Raw genomic sequence first — 18,331 nt, 5'->3', positions numbered from 1 at the left:
ATCAGCCAATACAGAAAAAAAAATTACATACATACATACATACATATAGTCACGTCTATATCCCTTGCGGGGTAGACAGAGCCAACAGTCTTGAAAAGACTGAATGGCCACGCTCAGCTATTTGGCTCAATGATAGAACCGAGATTCAAAAAAAAATTAATCGACTAAAATACGCTTAAAAGCTAAAAATAATTAAAAATTAAACAAAGAATACGTCGTACCTAGGCGATTAGTGGTTAGGTACCTTACTCTTTAACTTGTACTCATATTATGCAAATAAAAAATTGAATTTGAATTTGGGAATTAAGTTTAGGGTTCAGAAATTGATGTAGGTAGGTAGGCCTACCTACATCAAAATTGTAAACTATTCAGTGTTAGGATCGTACAAGTCGCTTATTTTTCATTTATACATAGGTACATACATGCTTACTTAGGTACTGAAAAAATAAAAAAGTAAGAATTATTCTAATAAACTTTATTTGATAACGAGGAAAATATAAAATTGCATATTGCCAAACATTTATTAATAACAGGAAAAATAAAAGTATTTTACAACAAAAAATGAGTTTATCGTATCTTTAAAATTAATATATTTTTGTACAATACCTAATATAAATGTTTTGCACATGGGTTCTTTAGAGGTCCCAAACCGTCATTACGAATAATTTTTGAACAAATTTAAAAATAGTCTAGTAATTCAATGAAATACGTTTTAGGATATCATTATACAAAAAAAGGTTAAGCGATACAGTTCAAAAATGAAGTAGGTATCAAAATTTTCCTTCCTTTAATTAAACTATATTTATTACATCATGTTTTCCTTAAAATGACTAGAAAATTCCTTTTATTATGTTTTTATTTATTTAGTTAGTCTGTAGAGTTATTCACTCAAGGCAATGGTCTCTTTCTATCTTAGAGATAAACGCAAGAGTTAAAATGAGACAAGACATTCATCCTTGACGTGGAATTAAATTCTTATTAAAAAAAAATCTAAAATTTTTATAAATCGTAATGCGGACGAAGCAAGAAGTAAGCAGGTATTGTGCCAAGAAGATAAATTTAATATCTCTCTCTACTTAATATCCAAAATGTATCACAAGTTTATAAGACCTAAATAACGCATTTACAATTGATAGAAATTTCAATAATAATTATGCAACAAAGATATTGAAATATAAAATTACTTAGGTTAAGCCTCTGAGGCAGAGTGTTCCATTTGAACCCGCTAACTGAACAGATAATGAGATAATTTAGTTTTGGGATTTAAAATTTAATATACTTGCAATAAGGTCGTTAATTCATTGAGTTTTCATTCGGTTTGGTAGGTTGCGCTATTCTGCGCCGTAAATTGCTGGCGACTCATAAAAGTGATAGTACTGTGTATAAAGATCATTATCACATGTCCGAGTGTACGGGGCAGACAGTGCCGAAACAAACTTCGCCGTAATCCTCGCACGGCCGGTCGGACACTTTTAGTGGTTCCGCTTTACCGCTGAATTGGATTACTCTGGAAAATATGATAAATATTTCATTATTTTTAGTTATAACCTTTGTATCTTATCCATGTGTCATTGTAAAATGGCAGAAAAATTCTCTTCTCACTTCAGATTTTAATTTGCTCCGAAAATTTTACTTGTGATCTTCATCCCCGTATCATGTAAATTACTATCGGTGGTCCGCTTTTCACTATGACGTGAAAAGGGATAGCGATAGTTTTTCGTGCGAATAAAAAAACGGTGTCACGCATGCCATACTACGGGGACTAGTAATGAAAAATATAGATCTATAGATCTACTAATATTATAAAGCTGAAAAGTTTGTTTGTTTGTTTGTTTGAACGCGCTAATCTCAGGAACTACAAGTTCAAATTGAAAAATTATTTTTGTGTTGAATAGAATATTTATCGAGGAAAGCTTTAGGCTATATAACATCACACTGCAACTATAAGGAGCGAAGAAATAATGGAAAATGTTAACAAAAAATGGAGAAAATCATCCTTTAGGGTTTCAATGATGCCCAAAATAACTATTCCACGCGGACGCAGTCGCTGGCACAGCTAAAAAAGCTAGGACATCGACCTGGTTAAGTTTGTCTACTATTTCTTGTTTTTTTTTTCTTTTTAATAAAATACAAAATGAATAATGAACACGTAGGTACCCGTAATTGCCAGCCTGCATCCACTTCTCGTCCGCTTTGTTCAGCAGATCCGCTTTTCCTTTGGGCAACCCGCAAATCAGTTCCGTTTTGACTGTGCGCGCCGCTATTATTGGGGCCGGGTTGAAACCTGAACAATAATACATACATACATACATACATATGATCACGTCTATATCCCTAGCGGGGTAGACAGAGCCAACAGTCTTGAAAAGACTGATAGGCCACGCTCAGCTGTTTGGCTTAGTGATAGAATTGAGATTCAAATAGTGACAGGTTGCTAGCCCATCTCCTAAAAGAGGAATCCCAAGTTTAGAAGCCTATCCCTTACTCGCCTTTTACGACATCCGTGGAAAAGAGCTGGAGTGGTCCTATTCTTTTTTGTAATGGTGCCGGGAACCACACGGCACAAAAAAATCTACAAATCAAGTTGAGGCGAAAAGACAATTTTTTTGTATCTATGTAGGTAGGTATAGAGTTATTCATCGCGAACTTAGACCTCGCGAATACTTACATAAAATTTTCACTAATTTGTGAATATCTCAAAAACTACTAAACCGATTTCGATGTCATCATTTCAATGACAGATTCTACACAAATAATAGAAACTCAATGAGAAAAAGTTCTTTTCTCATCATGCCCTGGCCGGGATGAGAACCCGGGACCTCCGTTCTCACAGACAAGCGTACTACCGCTGCGCCACAGAGGCCGTCACATGACATTACAATTTTTCACAATGCATTACACGTCCTGGTAAAGGGTCGGGTCAAAAGTACCCGAAACCGCCGAGCTTGCATGAAGAGAGTTATGAATGTGGATGAAGCGAAGGAAATATGCAGAGATAGTGGCAAGTGGAAAGAGGTAGTCTCTGCCTACCCCTCCGGGAAAGAGGCGTGATTTTATGTATTTTATATATCTATGGTTACACATCCAGTTGCATGAATGTGCCGGTCCCTCACGATGTTTTCCCACACAGTAAGACCATCTGTTAGTTATATAGTCTGTAAGTTCATATCCTATCTATACTAATATTATAAAGCTGAAGAGTTTGTTTTGTTTGTTTGTTTAAACGCGCTAATCTCAGAAACTACGGAACCGATTTCAATAATTCTTTCACTGTTAGATAGTCTATTTATCGAGGAAGGCTATAGGCTACATTTTATCCCGGATTTCCTACGGGAAACGTCAACAATGCAGGTGAAAGTTGAATAAGTCGGCCATCTGCGAGCTTTCCACGCGAACGCTGCGCAAACCAACAAAGATATAGTAAATCAATGTACTAAAGATGTGAAGTACTCATTTTTTGCCACAAAAAAGTCCGCGAGAGCATATATCTATCTCTTAAGGTTTACTTGCAATAACCACTTTTATGTTCATTTTTTAAGATTATTTTTTCATTTTAAACATAAGTTATTTTGAAACCAATTTTCTTTAATTCAGTATTAATCCTTATCCAAATTAATATGTTTATTGCTTTCGGCTTTTCATGTAGATTAAAATTGCCATTTACAGTATATAAATCAGACGAATAGGTTTTGAGATATAATCGTTATAAGCAATTTACAGCGAAACATTTAATACGGCGAACCAGCGTTCTTTCTAATACGCGTGACCGCCTGACCGCCGAGGAGGATGTTTGCAAAAATAAATATGATGCCTAAAATAACTATTCCACGCGGACGAAGTCGCGGGCACAGCTAGTATACTATAAAAGAGGCGTGATGTTATGTATGTATGTATGTATTACACGTCGTCTATGGACGATATACCTTGCAAAGAAGCATCAAACGACTGGGTGGAGGGCCAGTTCATCTCCCCCATCAGCTTCCTGTAATTGAGGTCGCCTTTGAACAGAATCGCGCACGCGTATTGCAGTTTGCGGAACATCAGCGGCGAGTATTTCTTCATGTCCTTGTAAGGGTGCGGGTACGTCCAGTATTCGTCGTCCTGTTGAAAAAACAAATTTATATATATATATACTAGCTGTTGCCCGCGACTTCGTCCGCGTAAATTTCCAGTTGATACTTGATCATACAGTCAGATACAGATGACAGACAAAACATGTAAAAAAAAATTCTCTATCCGTTTCATTATATGAGTATTTTGATTTTCAGTTTTTAAATAAAAACACTTAAACAACACAAAAATATCTTAATCTTCTTTACATACATACATACATAAAATCACGCCTCTTTCCCGGAGGGGTAGGCAGAGACTACCTCTTTCCACTTGCCACGATCTCTGCATACTTCTTTCGCTTCGTCCACATTCATAACTCTCTTCATACAAGCTCGGCGGTTTCGGGTACTTTTGACCTGACCCTTTACCAGGACGTCCTTAATTTGATCAAGATACGTTCGTCTAGGTCTTCCCACTCCGACCTTTCCCTCCACACTCTCCTTGTATATCTGCTTAGTCAACCTGCTTTCATTCATCCTCTCCACATGACCGAACCATCTTAACATACCCTTTTCTATTCCTGTAACTACATCTTCTTTCACATCACAACATTCCCTTATCACGCTGTTCCTTATCCTGTCACTCAATTTCACACCCATCATACTCCTTAACGCTCTCATTTCCACTGCATTTATTCTGCTTTCATGCTTCTTTTGCCATACCCAACTTTCACTCCCATACATTAATGTCGGGACCAACACGCCCCTGTGCACAGCCAGTCGAGCCTTTTTGGATAGTTTCTGACTGCTCATAAAGGCATGCAAAGCTCCATTCACCATGTTCCCCGCGTTCACTCTCCTTTCAATATCACTATCATACTTGCCATCTGATGTAAACTTTGATCCTAGATATACAAACTCTTTCACTTGCTCCACTTTTTCTCCTCCAATCAAAATATTACATGCTGTCATTTCTTTCTCCATTTCAAAAACCAGTGTTTTAGTTTTACTTATGTTCACTTTCATTCCTTTCTCTTTTAAAGCTTCATGCATACAGTTTACCATCTCCTGTAACTCCTCCGCTGATGACGCCAGATAATCTTCTTTATTATATATAAAAAAAATATCTTGTGTTTTTTGGAGCTCGAACTTGTCCGCTAACTTCACAGTCTCACGCGCCAACCACAGGACCATCGAGGCCGTTGCGGTGGTGTCGAAATTACAGTAGACTACATACATTCATATGGTCACGTCTATATCCCTTGCGGGATAGACAGAGCCAACAGGCTTGAAAAGACTGAATGGCCACGTTCAGCTATTTGGCTTAACGATAGAATTGAGATTCAAATAGTGATAGGTTGCTAGCCCATCGCCTAAAAAAGAATCCCAAGTTTGTAAGCTTATCCGGCATCGATGTGAGGACTGTACTGTGAGGCTTTCATCTCTGACACTCACCATGACAATGAATGTGCCATCGTCTACGTACGAACTCCACGCGTTCGCGAGTTCCCGCACCGCGTTTGATGATATCTGCCGCGGCGGGTCCGGCTCGGGGGGTTCCGTACCGTCCGCGGGAGCTGAAAAATATTACTTTCTATACATACATACATATAATCTCATCTAAATACCTTGCGGGGTAGACAGAGCCAACAGTCTTGAAAAGACTGATAGCCCATGTTCAGCTGTTTGGCTTAATGATAGCATTGAGATTCAAATAGTAACTAGTCGCTAGCCCTCGCTTAAAAGAAGAATCCCAAGTTTATTAGCCAATCCCTTAGTCGCGTTTTACGACATCCATGGGAAATAGATGGAGTGGTCCCATTCTTTTTTTCTATTGGTGCCGGGAACCACACAGCACTTAAAAAAGTAAAACATTTCAAATTTGATATGACGAGTGACATATTATTTAACACACAGCTGTGCCCGCGACTTGTCCGCGTGGAATAGTTATTTTGGGCATCATTGAAGCCCTCAAGGATGAATAATTTTCCCCGATTTTTTTCACATTCTCCATTATTTCTTCGCTCCTAATAGTTACAACGTGATGTTATATAGCCTAAAGCCTTTCTCGATAAATAGTCTATTCAACGCAAAGAGAACTTTTCAATTCGAACCAGTAGTTCATGAGATAAGCGCGTTCAAACAAACAAACTCTTCAGCCTTATAATATTAGTATTGATTTTTCCTTTTACTTCTCTGTCACTTGCCATCTCACCGGTCACTCTTTTTCTACTCATACTATCCTTCAAGCTGTCCATCCATCTCAATTTCGGTCTTTCCCTGTTTCAAAGACCACCCACTTGCATATTTAAGGGCCCTTTTAAAATTCTGAAGGAGGTATATAAAACGTTATATTATTTTAAAACTAATGTTTTTACCTGGTTTCGGTTCCGGCGTGATCGTTTTACTAAAGTTGGCTCCCCTGCACGCTTGGATAACGTAACTGAAATAAAAGTGAAATTTAAATAAAAGTTAGGTATATACAATTTTTGTGGTTACTAATTTTTACTACGCTTTTATTAGCTTGGGTTGTATGTATGTATGTATGTATGTAACGGAATCTTTGAGCTTAATTTTCACTGATTTCTAAACGTCTGATCAACTTGAAACTTTGCACACGTATCAAGGACCGATGACAATGCAATATTTTGATAAGAGTTTCTCATTATCCTTATTAAAACTGCCAGGATTAATAAATTCATTTTTAGATCCTTCGTATGAGAGTAAGAGAGACAGAGATAGCACCAGTGCCAGTAATCTCCATACAAGAAACCAAGAAGTTCTGACGTATAAGGAGTCCAAAAAGAGATGTAATATATTTCCATATAATGTTACTATTAACCTGAGGCTTTTTTATTTCATCGCATCGCTCCATTTAGAATTACCATTAGAAACAATAGTAGAATTAGTAGAATATTTTAAAACAATAAAAAATATATAAGTAATAAAACAAAAGTAATAAATGAAAATTGAACAACTAAATTTACAACAATACAAGAATAAAGTTACTACCTACAGAACTTTGCGATATTTAATACGTATTTAACATATTAATGCGATTCTTGAATTAACATTATGTAACTTTTGCATATTTATAATAGCAACACTGTAATACTCGCTTGGAAAATGAGTGACAGTTTGTTTATTTATGTAAAATAAGTTTTGCAGTAAGTTTTGAATTCGATTCTAACACCTGTAAACTTTCTTTCTGTTTTTTTACCGGTGCCTGTGTATTTACCTATTTGCACTTTGTTTTGTGCTGATAACTTGTCGTTATTTGGAGTTTGGAATCTTCCGTTGAGTCGAGCTTTGTTCTTCCGGATATTCGTGTGATTTTATCATCTGAGATTGGACTCTGACTGTGTTCACTGTGTTGTGCAGATATTTTGAGATAGGACTCCTGTAAAAAGTACCTGATTATTTGAGATAGGAGTCCCAAGTTTGTGTTTGTTTTTGTGAAAGACAGATTTTACTACAAAAGTGCCACGATGTCTTCAGATAAACATTGTTGCGTTCCTGGTTGTAAAGGCAGTGGAGGTATGTTTGAAATATTTTTGTTCCTGTATCAATCTGCCTCTTAATCTTGTGGTTTGATTCCTGGCAAGGCCACAATCGAAAATTGTTATGTTTGCTGGATAGTCAAAAATATTATTAACAGTGATTTATCACTATAAAATTCTTTTCAACTGGGTTTAACAATCATCATACATACATGCATACATATAATCACATCTATATCCCTTGCGGGGTAGACAGAGCCAACAGTCTTGTAAAGACTGATAGGCCACCTTCAGCTATTGGGCTTTAAGATAGAATTGAGATTCAAATAGTGACAGGTTGCTAGCCCATCGCCTAAAAAAGAATCATGATGATGAGAATATTATGAGATTTAATCCAATCAGGCCACATATAACTTTAAGAAAGTTAGTTGTGAAAACCTCCGGCGATGGGCGCATGGTTGCGAAAGTCATTTCTAGTAAGATAGTTATACAGCGTAGTAGAAGTAGTAGGAAGTTAACACTTCTACCAAAAAATAATTGTATAAAAAAACTAAAAAACTAGGCGTTTTATTGCTAATCAAACTAAAAAATAGAAAATAAATAATAGTTTAAAAAAAACTAAAAAACTACGCTTTATTGCTAATCAAACTAAAAAATTGAAAATAAAATTTAAAGACAAAGGAATTATAAAACAGTAGTAGCAAGTCGAACAATCGGTTATAGTCAATTACCTCCGATTAAAATTATAACAAAATTAAATTTATAAACAAAACAATTTAAATCAGAGTAAAAAGCGTGGGGTGCATTTTTCTTCATTTTCATAATTTATTTAAATCATTAGTCATGAAAGTTTGACTTTCCTATTTCTATTTAAAATTTTATCAAAATCGGCATACTAGTTTTTACGTCAATTTGGTACAAAAAAAATACAAATGTAATATTTTTATGAAATTGATATGTTAGTACGGATATAGAAAAATTGCTTACTTGAAATCTTTAGGCGTGACATCAGAAACGAACCAAGGTATTCTCTTTACGTGGAATCTGACCTGTCAATTGATAAAAAGATTTTACATTATAATAGGAAACTCGAATTTTAGTAGATATTTTTTTATTTATTTACTTTCTTACATCTACCATTACAGACTAAATCGAATGCGATATTGTAAAATCAATTATAACATATTATCCTTAATGCTACTCTTGTGAATTCACTCAAACTATAATTGAACACATCTATCTCATTCGATACATATATTTTTTCAAACTATAACTGATAAAATTAATTTTGACAGTTAAGCGTGGCCTTACGGTCTTCTTAAGACAACTGTGTTTGTCTAAAGACGTGACATCACTAGGCACTACATAGTACAAAGCAAAGTCGCTTCCCACGTCAGACCCTATGCATGTATGTAGGCTTAGATCTTTAAAACCACACGACGGATTTTGATGCAGTTTTTTTCAATAGATTAAGTGATGCCAGATGAAGGTTTACATGTATAAATGTTACCCGTGCGAATCCGCTGAGAGTCGCTTGTGTAAATACATATATGTAACAACTTAAACAATTTTTCGCTTAATTCACTTTTTCCAACGTTTATAAGTCTTTTTATAAATAAAAATCAAGGTTTTATTTCTCATATTTATAGAAGAATTTTACCTTATATATGTATAAACTCATTAATATAAACCTTACCTTTTGTACTATTTTCTGTGAGACAAGGAAGTGTGCCAAACAAAAATCACAGAATAACTCGTAGCCCGCGTTGTCACACACAATATCTGAGAAAAAAAAATCTCTGAGATCAATATCTGAGAAGTGAAAATCTACATACATTTAATAAACTTGTATATACCTATTACTAGCTGTGCCCGCGACTTCGTCCGCGTGGAATAGTTATTTTGGGCATCATTAAAGCCCTCAAGGATGAATAATTTTCCCCGTTTTTTTTTTTCACATTTTCCATTATTTCTCTGCTCCTTATAGTTAGAGCTTGATTATATAGCCTAAAGCCTTCCTCGATAAATGGTCTATTCAACACAAAAATGATTTATCAATTGAGATTAGTGCGTTCAAACAAACAAACTCTTCAGCTATATAATAATCTTTCCCGGAGGGTTAGGCAGAGACTACCTCTTTCCACTTGCCACGATCTCTGCATACTTCCTTCGCTTCATCCACATTCATAACTCTCTTCATGCAAGCTCGGCGGTTTCGGGTACTTTTGACCTGACCCTTTACCAGGACGTCCTTAACGTGTAACCATGATCAATCCAATGCGAGTTCGGTTTACCTGAATGGGAAATGGGAATTTGCGGAGATCAGACGGGAGTAGTTTCGTGTAAAAACCTGACTCACCCAATCCATGGTCAAAGGCATCTGACGGCCTCTGTGGCGCAGCGGTAGTACGCTTGTCTGTGACACCAGAGGTCCTGGGTTCGAATCCCGGCCAGGGCATGACGAGAAAAGAACTTTTTCTGATTGGCCTGGGTCTTGGATGTTTATCTATATAACTATTTATTATAAAAATATAGTATCGTTGAGTTAGTATCTCGTAACACAAGTCTCGAACTTACTTCGAGGCTAACTCAATCTGTGTAATTTGTCCCGTATATATTTATTTATTACTAGAGGCCGCCCGCGACTTCGTCCGCATGGAAAACCTATCAATCCCGCGGGAACTCTGGGATAAAAAAATAGGTAAAAAAACTTTTTAAGTTAATCGGTTTTATGTTAAACATACATTGCAATGTTTAATATAAATGTACTAAAAACCAAAAAATAATAAAATAGATACAGTAGTGGGAATTATAAACATATGCATAGACTAGACTAAAATAAAACCGTGGGGCACGTCAATTGTCTACAATCGTTGATTAAAATGTTTGTTTTGTAATGTTACACTATAATTAGGCAGTTGTTCAACCGACAACGATGGACGTGTGATAAGTAGGGCTAGAATGTGGAAACAAGTTAGCAAGCTCGATTAAGCGAGTTTTAGGGTTTCATAATGTTGAGCGAGTAGTACTTTTATCATAAATTTTGTCGATTAAAGACAAATTACGAGCAGTGAAACGATTCCTCGCTAGCCAGCAAAATAGTAAGTAATTTGCGCACCGTCTGCGGGCCAACTGCCTAACGACGAATTAAACGATTCTTCTATCGCACATTAAGTCTATAATTTGTAGACAATTGACGTGCCCCACGGTTTTATTTTAGTCTAGTCTATGCATATGTTTATAATTCCCACTACTGTATCTATTTTATTATTTTTTGGTTTTTAGTACATTTATATTAAACATTGCAATGTATGTTTAACATAAAACCGATTAACTTAAAAAGTTTTTTTACCTATTTTTATTTTCTAGTTTTTAGTTTTTATTTCGCATTCTGTTTAATTCAAAGGTTTCTTGCCCGTTAGTTTATTGCAGTCCAACTCGTAGTCCCTGCAAAGATCTTACTCTACTAAGAGCCACGTAGGCTTGACCTTATTGAATGCGACAACTTAATAATATATTAAAAGATACCTTAACAGTCATTTAGTTATGTATATATATTAATAAGGGCGTATTAATATTTATTTTCAATTGTTTAATACTCAGGTACTAATTTTGAATAGTAAATTGTATTCTACTTGTTGAGACCTTTCATTTGATACCCATGTTGATGGGATTGATAAAACCTAAGTTATCCGCCATTTTGTAGAGGCCGCCATCTTGGATTTCAATTTTTTATAGTATATTGTATTCTGCTTGTTGAGCCCTTTCATTTGATACCCATATTGATGGGATTAATGAAACCTAAATTATCCGCCATTTTGTAACGGCGGCCATCTTGAATTTATAATGATAATGAATAAACATAATTATATTGTCACCAAAATCCAAAGTGTATACAAAATTTCAGATTAATCGGTTGACAGGAAGAGGGTGAAATTTGAATTACTAAATTTGACCCAAGAATAAATAAAACAAACGGGGTGAGCTAAATAAAACCGTTTAAAAAGTAGCCTATGTGTTATTCTGGGTCTTCAGCTACCTACATACCAAATTTCATGGTAATCGGTTCAGTAGTTTTTGCGTGAAAGAGTAACAAACATCCATACAAACTTTCGCCTTTATAATAGTAGTAGGATTTATTTATACTCCGGGCTCCTCTCCAGTGTGGTGGGGATGCAACCGGGACTGAAGCCAGGAGGAAGAAGACGAACTTACCGAATATAACGGCCTGTGGTATGGTCATTTTGGCGGGACACGGAACTTTGGGCAGTTCTTCAGCCGCCTCGGGCTCCGGCGGCGGAGACTTCACCGGGGAGCCTGAGTTGGATAGCGCGGCCGGCTAGATGTAGAATAGAATAGATTTATTTCCAAAACATACTTCACTACATAGTATAAAACAAAGTCGCTATTTTAGTCTGTTTGTCTGTATGCTTAAATCTTTAAAATTACGCAACGGATTTTGATGCGGTTTTTTGTAACAGGTAGAGTGATTCAAGAGGAAGGTTTTTATGTATAATTTATTCCGAATTTTGCACCCGTGCGAAGCCGGGGCGGGTCGCTAGTACCTTATATAATATACCTACCTACCTTGTAATAATCATACATACCGCAAGGGATATAGACGTGATTTTATGTATGCAAGTATAAATAAAATCACGTCTGTATCCCTTGCGGGGTAGACGGAGCCAACATTCTGGAAAAGACTGATAGGCCAAGCTCAGCTGTTTGGCTTGATGATAGAATTGACATTCAAATAGTGACAGTTTGCTAGCTTATTGCCTAAAAGAAGAATCCCAAGTTTATAAGGATATCCCTTAGTTGCCTTTTACGACATCAATGGAGAGAGATGGAGTAGTCCTATGGCACTACACGGCATTTTCAAAATTGGATACAAGGTATCATTTATCGACGTCTATCCCTTAGTCGCTTTTTACGACATCCACGGGAAAGAGATGGATGGATGGTCCTATTCTTTTTCTAATGGTACCGGGAACCACACGGCATATGATAGATTTTAAATTCTCAAAACACCACTGACCTCTTGTTTTAGTGGCATTCCGGCTAAAGTGGCTAACCGGTGACAACTGCATTGGAACTTGAACGTCGTATTCTGAATGAATAAATAAAATCTATACTAATATTATAAAGCTGAAGAGTTTGTTTGTTTGTTTGTTTGAACGCGCTAATCTCAGGAACTAATGGTTCTAATTGAAAAATTTTTTTGTGTGTTGACTAGACCATTTATAGAGAAAGGCTTTAGGCTATATCAAATCACGCTGCAACTATTAAGAGCGAAGAAATAATGGAAAATGTGAAAAAATACGGTGAAATTACCCACCCTAGAGGAATGATGCCCAAAATATCTATTCCGCGCGGACGGAGTCGCGGGCACAGCCAGTTTATAATATAAGAAGGATTTAAAATTTAAGAAAAACCCCGACAAAAGTTTTACTTATACATACCTACATCCCTTTTTTGCACCAAGGGTTAAGCTAAGAATACTATTGATTAAATCATCAATATTTTCTATCAGTGCGCTTTCACTCGAGTATATTCGCCGCATTCGGTCTTCTTTCACCACTTAAAACTCCCACATTTAACTGGCTCAACCGATTTTGATCAAACATTAACACTCGCAAATAAATCACCTTTAATAAAAAAAACTAATATGAAATCGGTCGACCCGTTTGTAAGCTATAATGCCACAAACAGACAGACACGTCAAACTTCGCCCTCTTTTTCCGTCAGGGATTATAAATAAATAAAAAAAGCCCCGAATGTTCTTAGCCACTGAAACGCCATTATTAGCTGTATGGCTCAATGATATGATTGAGATTCAAATAGTGCCCAGTTGCTTAAAGGAAGAATCCCAAGTTTATTAGCATTCCCTTGATTGACTTTTACATTCTGCACGGGAAGAAAATCTGGCACACACTTTCCTTCACTATAAGGCCAGCGGTGTCAAACAAATCTACATAACCCTCCTTCAGTCGCAATCGGATAATTATTATTAAATTAACACATACCCCTTCAATAGCTTTTCCGATAGCTTCAGCTTTCGCTACAACCTGGTCAGCAGCTTTGGCGGAATCGTCCACTAAAATCTGAAAAGAGGGAAGTAACATAATGTACATACAATTGACGTTTATATCCCTTGCGGAGTAGACAGAGTTAAACGTCTTAAAAAGACCGAAAGACCACGTTCAGCTGTATGGCTTACTGATGGAATTGAGATTGAAATAATGACAGGTTGCTAGCCCAGCTAGTCTACTAAAAGAATGCCAAGCTTATTTAGCCCCTCCCTTAGTCGCCATTTACGACATCCATGGGAAAGTTAGAATTTCGCAGTTGCTCTTTAGTTTTTGTGGCGTCTGTATAAAGATGTCGCCACAAATTCACCTGACTGAAAAATGGTAGATTGGAAGTCTTCTCACTGTATGTTTTTGATGAATGAATCGTATGTAGTTTTTTTTCTCCCTCTTTTTATTCAGTTCAAAATCTTTATTGCATATCATTTACATAATCATCAGTTGAATTACAGTCACTGCTGGGTATCGCAATTTTAAAACAATATGGAATTGCGGGCAGGGATATATGGGGTTTTGTGAAGAATATTACAATAATAACAATTTTTTCGAATTATATTTGGAGTTAATATTATTTTGTCATAATTCAAAATAAATAAAACAATTGATTATTATAAAGTTTAAAACTCCTAGAAAGAGCGAAGCATGTTAGCTTCGCTCTCTCTACGAGTTTTAAACGTTATTGTTCTATATTCTAAAAGCGTCAGTGGTTGAATCGGTAAGATGCTCGGTCCAAATGAGTGATGCGCATAAAGCTATAGGTTCAAATCCCACCTGGGCCATGTACTGATGACTAACATTAGTTTGAATACTAACCGATGCTCTTACGGTGAGGGAAAACATAGTGAGGAACCTGCACATTCGGGCAACTGGATGTGTAACGATGATCCATCCAATACGGGTTAGGTTCTCCTGCAAAGTTGGTAAGATGGGAGTCGCTTCGTGTGAAAACCTGACTCACCCATTCCAAGATTTATGGTCAAAGGCGTACCCTGGGCTCCTCTATAGAGTGGTGAAAATGTTACCGATGTTAAGCTAGGATGAATAAGATTGTTCGCGATGCCATCCCATGCTGTGACAGTATGCTGTGTGTAACCCACCTTATCTTTCCAATCTATTATCATCTGGAAGGGATCCATCGCGGAGTTCGCGTCGGATTTCAACTCTAGCGCATTACCAGCGGTCAGAGACAAGTCGCAGCGGTTCGCCCATAGACAAAGCTGAAAAAAGAAAGAAGATATCCTAATTTCTTTGATGAAATCAATTTAAGTTATAAGTTATATTGAACATCTATTTCATAATTTTTTGTTCAAATGTTTTTCTCATAGATAATATTTATAAGTAAAAAGAAGTATATGGATTTGTAGCGGGAGCGATGATTCAGTTTGACCGCCACCAAAACAAAGATCTTCCGTCAGGATAAGTTTTGTGCCTGGGGAACCGCGGCTAGATATTAGGTCCTTACATATGAAATGGGCGGTTTGTTGTACTGTTTTTAGTCCCTTTAATCAAAAATATCTTCTCTTTTCTTACAAAAGACAATTTACACATATATTTGTGTTTTGTTAACCCATAAAGATGAAATTGGCTTTTCAGTCAAGACTGGCTCTCTCAGTAAGGTAAAGAAATAACAGATTTCATAATATATATTCAAACACTTCTACTATTAACTACTTATTTTTTTTAAATGTACAAATCATTCTTCATTACGCTATTTGTATAAATTCACCAACCTTGAGCAGCGTAATAAAGTCCTGTTTTCTCTTATCCTTGTCACTCTGCGGCAGCATGTCTGCCATTTTCTCTGCAACAATGCACGTCATCTCCAACGTGTCTTCAAACGCCTGATGCTTCTGTTCCTCAAATGGATCGAATCCGAGTAAATGGACGCTAAAAAAATTAAGCATTTAGAGAGAAAAAAAATATTGGACCAGCATTTCCCCGCAGCTTCGCCCGCGCGAATTTGGCGCCAACTACAAAATAAAACAGGAAGAAGATGGCACACGTGACTTATTCAACCAATCAGAGCGCATGTCGTTTGGTTATTGCTTTTTTATTATTTTACGCGTGAGTTCGGTAAGTTAATCATACACTTGAGGTTTAAGAAGATTTTAATGGATATAAATAAATTTTAGTTTACACTAGATAAGTTTAAATACACAAGATTTCTATGTTTTGACGGTAGTGTCACAGACAAGCGGTAGTGTGCTTGTCTGTGACACTGGAGTCTGGAGGTCCGAATCCCAGTCAGGGCATGTAGAAATGAACATTCTCTGATTGGTTGGATTGTTATTTTTTTATACAATAAGGTATAGTAAGTTTGAAACTTGTGTTACGAGATAGCAACTCATATCTCGTAACACAAGTTTCAAACTTACCTCGAGGCTAACTCAATCTGTGAAATTTGTCCTGTATATATTTATTTAAGGTAGACAAAACTGCTACGTAGGCAAAGAATTAGGTACTAACTTGAGCTCACAGGCCTCCCTGATCTTCCTGTACACATAGCATTCCGTGAACAGATAAATATTCGTAAAATATTTGGAGTTGTTTTGCGATGAGATCCAATTGTTCCATTTCTTTGCCTCCTCCGTATCTACAGTTAACGGATCGTAGGACTTGTTTGTCACAAGGTCGTTCTTCAGCTTGGTCACATGGTGAATGAAGTTCTGTATTTCAGAATCGGTCTGAAAAATAAGTGAATTTATATATTCAACCTTCTTGAAAATTTACAGATTAGAGTGAATTTATATTAAAAAAAAGAATTAAAATAACCTTAACCTGAACTTGGACATAGGAGAGAGGGTAGGCCATGATTCCTGATGGAACATTAATTGTTTCTATGGAATAAATTTGGACCTATAAAATGCCTAAACAGTTGAAATTACAACTTGTACCCAACTAATACTTCTATGTTTCAAAAATAATTAAATTTGATATGTTTTTTCAGTAACTAGGCTGGTGAGAATGAAGAAAATGGAACTGGCCATGAGGAGGTGCCCTAATTAAGGTAAAACAGTCTTTAGTATAACAGCATATCAATGTGCCCAAATTAATGTTTATTACAAAGTCATAGTTTCAAACAGGTAACTTGATATGCAGTTGACTGTATGTACTACTATTACACAGTGTGGGGAAAAAATACTCACAGCTGAATTTGCAGATTTGATTGCGGATCCTTTCCTAGAGCAATAATCTATAATTTTTGTCAATATCACTGGCAGTCTTTCCTTCAGACAATGAAAGGCAAAACTCCTAAAAAAAATATTGTGAACATGAATGACAATGAACCTTTAGGGCTATGAGACATACAGACAATAACATATTTATCCCTTACGAGGTAGACAGAGCCAACAGTCTCGAAACGACTAAATAGCTGTATGGCTTAATAATGGAATTGACATTCAAATTGTGGCTGGTTGCTTTACCCATCGCCTAAAGAAGAATCCCAATATTATTAGACTATCACAGCTAAACCACTAAACGTATTTCGCCGAAAGCTAGCATACAAATTGATGTCGTAGACCTCCAGTTTCGAACGTTTTTAGAGAATAGCGTTTGAGTCAAATTTAAGTATTTATAAACATACTTCTTAAACGTTCCTTGCAGCTGAATATTAATAGGCGTGGAGGTACTTAAAAATGGTGATGGTTTTTCTACGGGGATAAAAGGACCTCCATAAATAAAATCAGGTTTTGTTCCATCCTCATCGTCGCCATTTCCGATGAGAGAGGCCCGGGGAGTCCCGCGAGGGGATCCTTTCAATTCGATTTTTGTTTTACTCATTTTTTGTTGTAAATTCACTTAAATTTGGAGAATAATTTTGATATGTTTTCTAAATCATGATGAATAAAATGTTTCCTTCTTTCCTGGTTTGGTTGGTTATGTTTATTTTGTTTTTATTTTACAATTTTGACTTATTTGACAATGACAAATTCACATGACATACGTTACACTTTTTTTTTCTAATGACTGATGAATTTAAGTTCAACCTTTGTGATTTGTTTGTGTATTCTTGTGGTACATATCCCTTTAGAATAGAACCACTACATCTCATTCTCATGGATATCGTAAAAGGCGACTAAGGGAGAGAGATATAGGAGTGACTATATGTATTTATTAATGTACAATGCTAATCTAGTAAGCATGTAGCAATTAAAAAAGGAGACTATGTAATACTTGGGATCTGGTGCTAGACTAGCGAAGCAAGCTGTGACTATCTGAATCTCAATAGGTACCATTATATCTAGCTGAAATGGCCTGTTATACTAACCTGTAGGCACTACACTTTCTACCCCGTACAGGGTAGACACATACCCCGTAGAGGTGAATGTTTTCTTTGAGACTGTGAATTAGTCATCTCTATATATATAGGCAGGTAAAGTAGACCCAGCGAAAGTTCTTTCATCACTGACGTGTGCCTTTCAAGCTCTCACAGTTGAACAGATTTAAATAAATATAAATTTGACTATAGGTACTGAATTAATAAAAGTCATAGGTATAGGTACCTACTTTTAACTGGAAATATTCAAGACAAGCTTTATCTGAAGCTTCAAAAGAGCTAATTAGTTTAAGTTATAAAAAGACTGTTTATGTAACAAATAAACTACTGAATCGATTATGATGTAAGTACCTAATTTGAAATGGAGATAGATGGTTAAACTTTCAGGAGAAACAGTTTGCAATTTTAACT

General features: G+C 36.2%; 1 protein-coding gene across 1 annotated transcript; it reads right to left on the bottom strand.

The window, feature by feature from the left end:
• Window positions 1-458: 458 nt before the first annotated feature.
• On the bottom strand, window positions 459-17,541 carry LOC106130387 (damage-control phosphatase ARMT1). The gene is made up of 15 exons (XM_060952028.1): window positions 17,228-17,541; window positions 16,788-16,893; window positions 16,108-16,325; window positions 15,372-15,528; window positions 14,739-14,858; window positions 13,579-13,656; window positions 12,591-12,662; window positions 11,768-11,891; window positions 9,249-9,334; window positions 8,540-8,601; window positions 6,431-6,495; window positions 5,508-5,629; window positions 3,924-4,101; window positions 2,158-2,284; window positions 459-1,507 (listed from the first exon to the last, which is right to left on the bottom strand). Exons 1-15 carry the CDS (start codon window positions 17,422-17,424, stop codon window positions 1,396-1,398), a joined length of 1,824 nt encoding a protein of 607 aa, XP_060808011.1. The 5' UTR covers window positions 17,425-17,541; the 3' UTR covers window positions 459-1,395.
• Window positions 17,542-18,331: the final 790 nt, after the last annotated feature.

Source organism: Amyelois transitella, chromosome 27, assembly GCF_032362555.1.
Source record: "Amyelois transitella isolate CPQ chromosome 27, ilAmyTran1.1, whole genome shotgun sequence".
Classification (NCBI taxonomy): domain Eukaryota; kingdom Metazoa; phylum Arthropoda; class Insecta; order Lepidoptera; family Pyralidae; genus Amyelois; species Amyelois transitella.
Note: the sequence above shows the minus strand (reverse complement) of the source record. Positions and strands in the feature narration are given on the sequence as shown.

Bases quoted from the DNA above. Each gene is read 5' to 3' on its own strand.
- LOC106130387 (XM_060952028.1), bottom strand. From the start codon at position 17,424: ATGAGTAAAACAAAAATCGAATTGAAAGGATCCCCTCGCGGGACTCCC. The intron at 11,892-12,590 runs GTCAGTGGTGTT...TTCTACATCTAG, and splicing joins GAATGCCACTAAAACAAGAG to CCGGCCGCGCTATCCAACTC. The intron at 1,508-2,157 runs GTACCTACGTGT...CATATTTTCCAG, and splicing joins ATGCAGGCTGGCAATTACGG to AGTAATCCAATTCAGCGGTA.